This window comes from Dipodomys merriami, unplaced genomic scaffold, assembly GCF_024711535.1.
Source record: "Dipodomys merriami isolate MVZ:Mamm:240054 unplaced genomic scaffold, mDipMer1.0.p SCAF_823, whole genome shotgun sequence".
NCBI lineage: Eukaryota > Metazoa > Chordata > Mammalia > Rodentia > Heteromyidae > Dipodomys > Dipodomys merriami.
This window is the reverse complement of record NW_027206428.1, coordinates 17,671-28,485: the sequence shown is the minus strand read 5'-3', so window position 1 is coordinate 28,485 and position 10,815 is coordinate 17,671. Positions and strand designations below refer to the sequence as shown.

Genomic DNA, 10,815 nt, shown 5'->3' with positions numbered 1-10,815 from the left:
TGTGTGATCACAGGACACAGTGGGTAGAGGAGGTCTGTGTGATCACAGAACACAGTGGGTAGAGGAGGTCTGTGTGTGAACACAGGAGACAGTGGGTAGAGGAGGTCTGTGTGTGATCACAGGACACAGTGGGTAGAGGAGGTCTGTGTGATCACAGGAGACAGTGGGTAGAGGAGGTCTGTGTGATCACAGGACACAGTGGGTAGAGGAGGTCTGTGTGTGATCACAGCAGACAGTGGGTAGAGGAGGTCTGTGTGATCACAGGAGGAGTAGGTAGAGGAGGTCTGTGTGATCACAGGACACAGTGGGTAGAGGAGGTCTGTGTGTGAACACAGGAGACAGTGGGTAGAGGAGGTCTGTGTGTGATCACAGGACACAGTGGGTAGAGGAGGTCTGTGTGTGATCACAGGACACAGTGGGTAGAGGAGGTCTGTGTGTGATCACAGGACACAGTGGGTAGAGGAGGTCTGTGTGATCACAGGACACAGTGGGTAGAGGAGGTCCGTGTGAACACAGGAGACAGTTGCATAGTTTATATCCCCTGAACACAAGCAGAGGCAATTGTGCCCACTCCCTTTTCAGCTCTTCCAGGCAATATGGTCACGCTCCCTGGCACAGGCCAGTGTGTGCTGGTTGTCCCAGCCTCTGTGGTGAAGGACCAAGGGAAGCAGACACAAATCTTCTCCCCAGGGACAAATGGGACTAGTGTGCTCAGCTTAGAGTCACCCCCAAATAGCATTCACCCCATGGTGCAGATCAAAACCCCGACTTCCAGGGACCAAGAAGGTCACTCACAGCAGGGAAGAAGATGCAAGAACACAGATCACAGTGTGGAATCCAAGAAGACATATTTTCCTGTTTGTTTTTGGTCAGTCGTGGGTCTTGAACTCTGGGCCTGGGCGCTGTCCCTCAGCTCTTCAGCTCAAGGCTAGCCCTCTACCACTTGAGCCACAGCGCCACTCCTGGTTTTTCTGAGTGGTTTATTGGAGATAACAGTCTCATAGACTTTCCTGCCTGGGCTGGCTTTGGACTGTGACCCTCAGATCTCAGCCTCCTGAGTAGCTGGGATGACAGGCGTGAGCCACTGGCGCCAGCCTGGCTTTTTCTTGTTCTTATCCGATGGTTTACATTCTCATTTCTCTGAATTGTGGGCCCGAGTCTTAGGCAGTATAGAAGCCATGGATGGGGCGTGGGGGAGGGTGTGTCAGGACGCAGCAGGTGTGCAGTGCTCCAGGTGACGAGAACAGGGGACATGGTCGCGGGGACAGCGTCTCCCTCGGTGCCCGCGCGCCGTCAGTGTGGGATGGCTGGAGCCTGGTCCACCTGGCTGCCCGTCCCCATTGCCAGGCCAGCCCTGAGTGGCAGTGGCGGTGGCCAGCTGTGCTCCGAGGAGGGCCGGGCAGCTCCCGGGGTCCGTGCTGGCTCCGGGCGCTCCAGGCGCTCCCTACCAGCAGCAGAGGGTCAGCTACAGAATTTCCTCACCGCTTTCTGAAGGTTGGGGTAAAACTCGGCCATGCTGCGTGGGAAGAAGGCATCCACCACGCTCTGTGGGAGGAAGCCGCTTAGGTCGGACTGGAAGAAGGAGACCAGGTTGGTCTTGTTGGGCTCCCTGGGAAAGCAACGGCAAGGTGGTGAGACAGAGCAGCGGTGAGATGTGTCCCCAGCAGAGGGGCTGGGCACAAGCACGTGTGTGTGTGTGTGTGTGTGTGTGTGAGACAGAGAGAGAGACAGAGAGACAGACATACAGGGAGGGAGGGAGGGAGGGGGAGAGAGCAACACTGTGTGTCCCCAGCAGAGGGGCTGGGCACAAGCACGTGTGTGTGTGTGTGTGTGTGTGTGTGTGTGTGTGTGTGTGTGTGTGTGTGTGTGTGTGTGTGTGTGTGAGAGAGAGACAGAGAGACAGAGAGACAGAGAGACAGAGAGGACAGACAGACAGACAGACAGGGAGGGGGAGAGAGCAGCACTGCGTGTCCCCAGCAGAGGGGCTGGGCACAAGCACGTGTGTGTGTGTGTGTGTGTGTGTGTGTGTGTGTGTGTGTGTGTGTGTGTGTGTGAGAGAGAGAGAGAGAGAGAGACAGAGAGACAGAGAGGACAGACAGACAGACAGACAGGGAGGGGGAGAGAGCAGCACTGCGTGTCCCCAGCAGAGGGGCTGGGCACAAGCACGTGTGTGTGTGTGTGTGTGTGTGTGTGTGTGTGAGAGAGAGAGAGAGAGAGAGAGAGAGAGAGAGAGAGAGAGAGAGAGAGACAGAGACAGAGAGACAGAGAGACAGAGAGGAAAGACAGACAGACAGGGAGGGGGAGAGAGCAGCACTGCGTGTCCCCAGCAGAGGGGCTGGGCTCAAGCATGTGTGTGTGTGTGTGAGACAGAGAGAGACAGACAGACAGACGGGGAGGGGGAGGGGGAGGAGGTCTGCAGCAGTGAGCCCACCGCTGCGGCAGGTTAGTCTGGCACAGCGGAGTATTCAGTCAGCCTCCCGTCCACTCTAGGGTCTGGCCAAGCGGCCACAGTCCTTACCCCGGCACGGGCTCGATAAAGCAGCCGCAGGGATGGTTAAATCCTCTCACAAAGCCCGGCTTCGGGGGGCACAGCGGGTGCTCGATGTGCGTGGCTGGAAGACAGTTCATGGTCAGGGCGCCGGCGCCCGGCAGCAGGCCAGCGCCTCCCCGGAGCCTGGCCCCCGCGGACCAGGCCCCCGGGCCCCCGGGGTGCTGTCGAGGCCTGACACTCAAGCAGCGCTCACACATACACACGCGTGTGTCCCACATCCTCGGACCCACCCGCAGGGGCACAGCTCTCCAGTCCCCCAGGACTGTAACGAAACGGAAGGCAGGGCGTTTGGAGGCAGGAGGGAGAGGGCCCTCGGCTCACAGCGGCCGTGTGTGCGCTCGGCCTCCCAACCCCACGCTCGAAGGAACGGCAGGGCTGTGCGGTGGCACTGGGCAGCAGGGGGACACTGCCACCCCCAGGATAGGAGCCGGGACAGGGCCCAGCACAGCACAAAAGGGGGTCTCCACAGCAACTGAGGGGTGCACTCCAAACGCGAGGCCCCGACACACGGGCCACTGTCACTCACCGTTGGTGCCGATGGTCCCATCCTCGTATTTCTTGACTAACACCACATCCACAAAGTCCCTGGGAGAAATGAGCTTCATGGCAGCAGAAGGCGTTGTGGTTCTGGTTATGTTGAGTGCCTGCCAAGGTAATGAGACACCGCGTGTCTACGTCCAGACGAGTCTTCCTGTCCTGCTTGCTACCCGTGGCCTGCCGGAGCGAGGCACTGGTGCGGACACAGGGAGCGGGCAGCAGAGGACAAGGGGATGGGGCAGCATCTTCTGACGGACGCACCCAGGGCCAGTCTCCAAACGACTGCGCTTCCTCGACTGCCCCGCCCAAACTGCCCTGCAGCCGGGACATCTGCACGCAGCTTCCTCCCCGTCATCCAGAACCAACCACACACAGCTTCCCCCATCATCTAGAACCAACCACACACAGCTTCCCCCGTCACCTAGAACCAACCACACACAGCTTCCCTCATCATCTAGAACCAACCGCACACAGCTTCCATCATCCAGAACCAACCACACGCATCTTCCCCCATCATCCAGAACCAACCACACACAGCTTCCCCTGACATCTAGAACCAACTGCACACAGCTTCCCCTGTCACCTAGAACCAGCCACACGCAGCTTCCTGTCATCTAGAACCAACCACACGCAGCTTCCGCTGTCATCTAGAACCAGCCGCACGCAGCTTCCCCCGTCACCTAGAACCAACCACACACAGCTTCTTCCCCCATCATCTAGAACCAACTGCACACAGCTTCCCCCATCATCTAGAACCAACTGCACACAACTTCCTCCCCTACTCTCTAGAACAAACTGCATACAAGCCTTCCTCCCTCCCCTCCAACTGCACACAGGTCTTCCTGTCTAGAACCAATGTCATGCAGCCTCCTTCCCACCACCTAGAACCAATCACACAAGGCTTTCCTGCCCCACCATCTAGAACCAATTGCAGGCAGGCCTTCCTCTCACTGTCTAGAACCAACTGCACAGTTTCCTCCCCAACCATCTGTAACCAACTGAATGTAGCTTCCTCTCCCACTGTCTAGAACCAACAGCACACAGCTTACTCCCTCACCATCCACCACAAACTGCATGCAAGCCTCCACCATCTAGAACCAACTGCACATAGGCCTTCCTCCCCCATTATCTAGAACCAATGGCACGCAAGCCTTCCTCCCCCACTGTCTCAAACCAACTGCATGCATCTTCTCCCACCACCTAGAACCAACTGCATGCAGCTTCCTCTCCCACCATCTAGAACTGCATGCAAGCCTTCCTCCCCACTGTCTCAAACCAACTGCATGCATCTTCTCCCACCACCTAGAACCAGCCACATACAGCTTCCTCCCCCACTGTTTAGAACCACCTGCACACAGCTTCCTCCCCCACCATCGAAAGGCAACCGCACAACTGCCTTTCATCCCACTGTCTAGAACTAACGGCCCACAGGGTACATGCCAAAGCTTGGCATTAGGAACAAGGCATTTAGCCATTTGTGAATTCTGGGGCTTGGCATCAGGAATGGCAGCTTTTTCAATGGTTATACTGCTTCCACCCTGATTATTGCTCCTGTAAACTTGATTCCCGAGGGGTGGCAGAGAGCCAGGCTGGGATGCACTGGACGCAGGGCACACGTGCAGCAGAGATGCCGGCACGGCTCCGTGCACTGGGCACAGGGCACACGTGCAGCAGAGATGCCCGGCACGGCTCTGTGCCCAGTCGTCCATCCGCTTACTCGACATCTGCTTATTTTATAACCTGGGTATCTGAGGTTTTCCAAAACCACGCTGAGAACTGCCAGTAAGAGCTCCCCCTGTTGGCTGCTTCTCCACTTTTTAGTAAAAAGCCTGTGCAAACCAGCAGCCTCACCTTCTGTCCTTCCTGCCTTTAACAGCTACCGAGGCTGGATCTCTCTGGCAGAAGCACTACAGTTCTACAGACACATGAATTAATTAGGACAAAGTTCCCAACATCTACACAGAGATGCAAAATAATTTTGTCTTCGTGTTTCATAATGCTTCATCAGAATTTCCAAGCTATTGTAATAAATTACATCCATACTTGAACCCAGATGCTTGATTAAAAACAGTTCTATGCTCAAAGGAAATGAACAGTTTTTAAAAGAATAATCTCAATACCTACAACAAAAGATGATGATCTCCAAGTCTAAACAAGCATTATGTTATAGTAAAATCCAGTGGGCTCAGTGGAGTTCAATTACACAAATTCCTACTCCACAACAACGTGTTTGCATGCTTTTAAGATGGATGGCAGCATGTTATTTAGATGCAATTAGAAGAATGTCCAACAAAAATGCCATGCTTTGCAGTTTACGGAAACGTAGCTGTCAACTAGGATGGAATTTCTCAACAATGCCGCACCAGGGCACTAGCTGGAGCCCAAGGACCCAAAGGTCCAAGGTCCAGCCTTCAGGAGGTGCTGGCTGGGCCAGACTAGGTACACCAGCCAGCCTTCAGGAGGTGCTGGCTGGGCCAGACTAGGTACACCAGCCAGCCTTCAGGAGGTGCTGGCTGGGCCAGACTAGGTACACCAGCCAGCCTTCAGGCAGTGCTGGCTGTGTCTGACGGGGCTTCATTTCTTCCCCAGCTGATGCCGTCTGTGTTCCCAGGGCTGAGGCTTCTCTGCCTCTCTGAGACAGCATTTCCCACGTGTAGCCGGGCCCAGGCTGGGCCTGAGAACTGATCATGTCAACCTCACTCACCACGTCGCAGCACCTCCCTCCCCAGTGGTCTGGGTGCTGCAGCGGGGAGGGTGCTTGGGAGAACTCACATCTGAGAAGCTCTGGATAATTTCAACGCTGCTCACGTTCTCATCCCACTTCTCCCGCAGGCCCCCCTCGCCGGGCTTCAGGCACTGCCACACCTGCTGCGGTGACCCGGACAGAACCCCCTCTCCTCGGTACCTGCAGGGCAAAAGGGAATTTGGTGCCCCAGGCACCCATCAAACCGGTTTACCTGGGGTTCTGTCTGAACTGTGCAGCTTAGAGCAGGGGCCGCCATACCCGAGCCCACCTCCCTGGCTGCAGACACAGAGTGCCATAAGCTTTGACATTATGCTTTCTGGAAGTGATTTTAAACCAGAAGATCATGGCCAGTTGATCACAGGGGCCAGAGCTGAATCTTTGAAGAGCAAACCCAGAGTTCCCAGCGGGAGGCAGCAGCTCCGCCAGGCTCTGGAGGAGGCATGAACTTACAGGTGCCCTGGGAACTCCACAGATGGCCTCCAGGACACTGTCACTGCATTCTGTCAAAAGGCACAGAACCGCAGCATTTCAGGTCTGGCAGGGCTCGGGGGACACCTGGCCCAGGACTCGTGCCTCAGGACAGGACCCAGGGTCTCAGGCCCGTGTCTGTCTAGGGGTCGGGGGTCTCAGGCCTGTGTCTGTCTAGGGGCTGGGGGTCTCAGGCCTGTGTTTGTCTAGGGGCTGGGGGTCTCAGGCCTGTGTCTGTCTAGGGGCTGGGGGGGTCTCAGGCCCGTGTCTGTCTAGGGGCTGGGGGTATCAGGCCTGTGTCTGTCTAGGGGCTGGGGGTCTCAGGCCTGTGTCTGTCTAGGGGCTGGGGGTCTCAGGCCTGTGTCTGTCTAGGGGCTGGGGGGGTCTCAGGCCCGTGTCTGTCTAGGGGCTGGGGGTCTCAGGCCCGTGTCTGTCTAGGGGCTGGGGGGTCTCAGGCCTGTGTCTGTCTAGGGGCTGGGGGGGGTCTCAGGCCCGTGTCTGTCTAGGGGCTGGGGGGTCTCAGGCCCGTGTCTGTCTAGGGGCTGGGGGTCTCAGGCCTGTGTCTGTCTAGGGGCTGGGAGGGTCTCAGGCCTGTGTCTGTCTAGGGGCTGGGGGGGTCTCAGGCAGGCCTGTGTCTGTCTAGGGGCTGGGGGGGTCTCAGGCCTGTGTCTGTCTAGGGGCTGGGGGGGTCTCAGGCCCGTGTCTGTCTAGGGGCTGGGGGTCTCAGGCCTGGGTCTGTCTAGGGGGCTCAGGGTCTCGGGTCCGTGTCTGTTTAGGGGCTGGGGGTCTCGGGGCCGTGTCTGTCTAGGGGTCGGGGGTCTCAGGCCTGTGTCTGTCTGGGGAACCCAGGGTTTCGGGTCTGTGTCTGTCTAGGGGCTGGGGGTCTCAGGCCCATGTCTGTCTAGGAGGCCCAGGGTTTCGGGTCTGTGTCTGTCTAGGGGCTGGGGGTCTCGGGACCGTGTGTCTAGGGGTTTGGGGTGTCTGGGCTGTGTCTTTCTCGGGGCTGTGTCTGTTACGGGGTCGGGGGTCTCGGGGCCGTGTCTGTTACCGGGTCAGGGGTCTCGGGGCCATGTGTCTAGGGGTTGGGGGTCTCTGGCCCATGTCTGTCTAGGGGTTGGGGGTCTCTGGACTGTCTGCCTAGGGGTTGGGGGTCTCAGGGCCATGTCTGCCTAGGGGTTGGGGGTCTCTGGCCCATGTCTGTCTAGGGGTTGGGGGTCTCAGGGCCATGTCTGCCTAGGGGTTGGGGGTCTCTGGACTGTCTGTCTAGGGGTCGGGGGTCTCAGGCCTGTGTCTGTCTGGGGAACCCAGTGTCTCAGGCCTGTGTCTGTCTAGGGGCTGGGGGTCTCAGGCCCGTGTCTGTCTAGGAGGCCCAGGGTTTCGGGTCTGTGTCTGTCTAGGGGCTGGGGGTCTCGGGACCGTGTGTCTAGGGGTTTGGGGTGTCTGGGCTGTGTCTTTCTCGGGGCTGTGTCTGTTACGGGGTCGGGGGTCTCGGGGCCGTGTCTGTTACCGGGTCAGGGGTCTCGGGGCCATGTGTCTAGGGGTTGGGGGTCTCTGGCCCATGTCTGTCTAGGGGTTGGGGGTCTCTGGACTGTCTGCCTAGGGGTTGGGGGTCTCAGGGCCATGTCTGCCTAGGGGTTGGGGGTCTCTGGCCCATGTCTGTCTAGGGGTTGGGGGTCTCAGGGCCATGTCTGCCTAGGGGTTGGGGGTCTCTGGACTGTCTGTCTAGGGGTCGGGGGTCTCAGGCCTGTGTCTGTCTGGGGAACCCAGTGTCTCAGGCCTGTGTCTGTCTAGGGGCTGGGGGTCTCAGGCCCGTGTCTGTCTAGGAGGCCCAGGGTTTCGGGTCTGTGTCTGTCTAGGGGCTGGGGGTCTCAGGCCCGTGTCTGTCTAGGAGGCCCAGGGTTTCGGGTCTGTGTCTGTCTAGGGGCTGGGGGTCTCGGGACCGTGTGTCTAGGGGTTTGGGGTGTCTGGGCTGTGTCTTTCTCGGGGCTGTGTCTGTTACGGGGTCGGGGGTCTCGGGGCCGTGTCTGTTACCGGGTCAGGGGTCTCGGGGCCATGTGTCTAGGGGTTGGGGGTCTCTGGCCCATGTCTGTCTAGGGGTTGGGGGTCTCTGGACTGTCTGCCTAGGGGTTGGGGGTCTCAGGGCCATGTCTGCCTAGGGGTTGGGGGTCTCAGGGCCATGTCTGTCTAGGGGTTGGGGGTCTCAGGGCCATGTCTGTCTAGGGGTTGGGGGTCTCAGGGCCATGTCTGTCTAGGGGTCGGGGGTCTCAGGGCCATGTCTGCCTAGGGGCCAGGGGTCTTGGTGCTGTGTCTGTCTAGGAGCCAGGGGTCTTGGTGCTGTGTCTGTCTAGAGGCCTGGCCTTTCCAAGGCTGTGCCCGGCCCACTGGGGTCTGGTCCCCACTCCCCCTTGCTTGATGGCTGCGGTCTGGGGGTCCCTCGGGTGGTCTCTGGCAGGGATGGCTCTAATGGCTGCGGTCTGGGGGTCCCTCGGGTGGTCTCTGGCAGGGGTGGCTCTGCGGGTGCGGTCTGGGAGCCCCTCCCGTCCCTTCCGGTCGTCTCTAGCAGGGCGGGGACTCAGCTCCGCCCTCCAGGAAGCGCACGGGAGAGAAGTCGCCCGCGCGTGCGGTGCCCCCGCCCCGGAGTCGCGCTGGGGACCCCGTGGGGAGGCAGCCCGGCCGGAGGGGGCGCACACGGCCGGGCCTACTCACGCCTTCCCGGCAGGTCTTCCAGCCCGCCGGGTCCCGCCGGTACCGGAGCAGCTTCTCCGCCACCTGCTCGCCGGCCTGCTCGGCCTGCGCCGGGTCCATGGCGCCGCGGGGCTGCGGGGCTGCGGGGCCGCGGGGCTGCGGGGCGCGGGGCTGCGGTGCGTGGGGAGCGGAAGGCGGGTCGCCGGCGGCCGGGCGCGGAGCTGCGGGGCTGCGGGCGCGGGGCTGCGGTGCGCGGGGCTGCGGGGCTGCGGGCGCGGGGCTGCGGGGCGCGGACGGCCGGGCACGGGGCTGCGGTGCGCGGAGCTGCGGGGCTGCGGGCGCGGGGCTGCGGTGCGCGGGGCTGCGGGGCTGCGGGCGCGGGGCTGCGGGGCGCGGACGGCCGGGCACGGGGCTGCGGTGCGCGGGGCTGCGGGGCTGCGGGCGCGGGGCTGCGGGGCGCGGACGGCCGGGCACGGGGCTGCGGTGCGCGGGGCTGCGGGGCTGCGGTGCGCGGGGCTGCGGTGCGCGGACGGCCGGGCACGGGGCTGCGGTGCACGGGGCTGCGGGGCTGCGGTGCGCTGGGCTGCGGTGCGCGGGGCTGCGGTGCGCGGGGCTGCGGTGCGCGGGGCTGCGGGACGCGGGGCTGCGGGACGCGGGGCCAGGACGCGGGGCCAGGACGCGGGCGGCTCGCAGAGGTGGCGGCGGCGCCCAGAGCCCGGAGCCTAGGCGGAGGGGGCGGAGCCTGGAGCCGGGGCCACGCCCCGCGCCAGGATTGGCCCGGGCCCGGGTCCCGCCCAGGCCTCCGCTCGGCAGGGGTCCCGGGATTGCAGGGAGGCGCCGACGTCAGGCGGTGACGTAAGGCGGCGACGTAAGGCGCGGCTCGGCCCGGTCAGACCCGGGACCCACGGGGACGCGCACTGGCGTCCGGCACCTGCGCTGCGGCCCGGCGCTCGGCACCGCGGCCCGGGGCTGCCCCGCCCGGCAGGCAGCGGGGCGCGGGCGCGGCCCTGAGTGCGGGCAGGCGGGCCCTGATGAGTGCGGGCGGGCGGGCGGGGCCTGATGAGTGCGGGCGGGCGGGCCCTGATGAGTGCGGGCGGGCGGGGCCTGATGAGTGCGGGCGGGCGGGGCCTGATGAGTGCGGGCGGGCGGGGCCTGATGAGTGCGGGCGGGCCCTGATGAGTGCGGGCGGGCCCTGATGAGTGCGGGCGGGCGGGCCCTGATGAGTGCGGGCGGGCGGGCCCTGATGAGTGCGGGCGGGCCCTGATGAGTGCGGGCGGGCCCTGATGAGTGCGGGCGGGCGCAGCCCACGCACCCAGTCCGCTCCGTCCCGGTACAGGTGCGGCCGCTGAGGCGGAGCCCAGCTTGTGCGGCCGGGGGCCGCAGCTCGGGACCCAAGGAAGGACGGGGCTGCGGCCTGGCGGGCAGGCGACCCGGAGGGCGGGGCCTGGAGGGCAGGCGACCCGGAGGGCGGGGCCTGGAGGGCAGGAGACCCCCCGGAGGGCGGGGCCTGGAGGGCAGGGGACCCCCCGGAGGGCGGGGCCTGGAGGGCAGGGGACCCCCCGGAGGGCGGGGCCTGGAGGCCTGGCGGGCAGGCGACCCGGCCGTCGGGAATCGGCCCATAGTCACGCCCATAATCACGATGCTGGCTGCACACAGGGAAAAGCCAGAGGAGGCGGACGGGGGAGCCCACACAGGAGCGCGGAGTTGCCGCAGCTGAAGCCCGGCCTGCTGCGCAGAAGGCCGGCCTCTCACCCCGAGGAGGCCGCGCTCAGGCAGGGACTGCCCCACGGTGAGGTAAACAGAGAAGGCGCCGGGCCCACCACTGCAG

General features: G+C 62.7%; 2 protein-coding genes across 3 annotated transcripts; both read right to left on the bottom strand.

Moving 5' to 3' along the window:
* Positions 1 to 831: 831 nt before the first annotated feature.
* On the bottom strand, positions 832 to 9,169 carry Stard5 (StAR related lipid transfer domain containing 5). 2 transcript variants are annotated; one of them, XM_070011514.1, is made up of 6 exons: positions 9,009 to 9,169; positions 6,285 to 6,334; positions 5,861 to 5,993; positions 3,078 to 3,195; positions 2,519 to 2,612; positions 832 to 1,545 (listed from the first exon to the last, which is right to left on the bottom strand). In XM_070011514.1, the coding sequence occupies exons 1-6, from the start codon at positions 9,105 to 9,107 to the stop codon at positions 1,479 to 1,481; spliced, it is 561 nt and encodes a 186-aa protein (XP_069867615.1). In that variant the 5' UTR covers positions 9,108 to 9,169; the 3' UTR covers positions 832 to 1,478. The 2 variants fall into 2 exon arrangements, with proteins under 2 accessions (XP_069867615.1, XP_069867614.1); XM_070011513.1 differs by having other exon boundaries at positions 832 to 1,609; positions 9,009 to 9,162.
* Positions 9,170 to 9,830: 661 nt separating this feature from the next.
* Positions 9,831 to 10,619, bottom strand: LOC138819909 (proline-rich protein 2-like). The gene has a single exon (XM_070011495.1). It carries the CDS (start codon positions 10,617 to 10,619, stop codon positions 9,831 to 9,833), a length of 789 nt encoding a protein of 262 aa, XP_069867596.1.
* Between the last annotated feature and the right edge of the window lie 196 nt (positions 10,620 to 10,815).

Bases quoted from the DNA above. Each gene is read 5' to 3' on its own strand.
- Stard5 (XM_070011513.1), bottom strand. From the start codon at position 9,107: ATGGACCCGGCGCAGGCCGAGCAGGCCGGCGAGCAGGTGGCGGAGAAG. The intron at 3,196-5,860 runs GTGAGTTCTCCC...TTACCTTGGCAG, and splicing joins TTATCCAGAGCTTCTCAGAT to GCACTCAACATAACCAGAAC. The intron at 1,610-2,518 runs GTAAGGACTGTG...TTGCTTTCCCAG, and splicing joins TTTATCGAGCCCGTGCCGGG to GGAGCCCAACAAGACCAACC.
- LOC138819909 (XM_070011495.1), bottom strand. From the start codon at position 10,619: ATGGGCGTGACTATGGGCCGATTCCCGACGGCCGGGTCGCCTGCCCGC.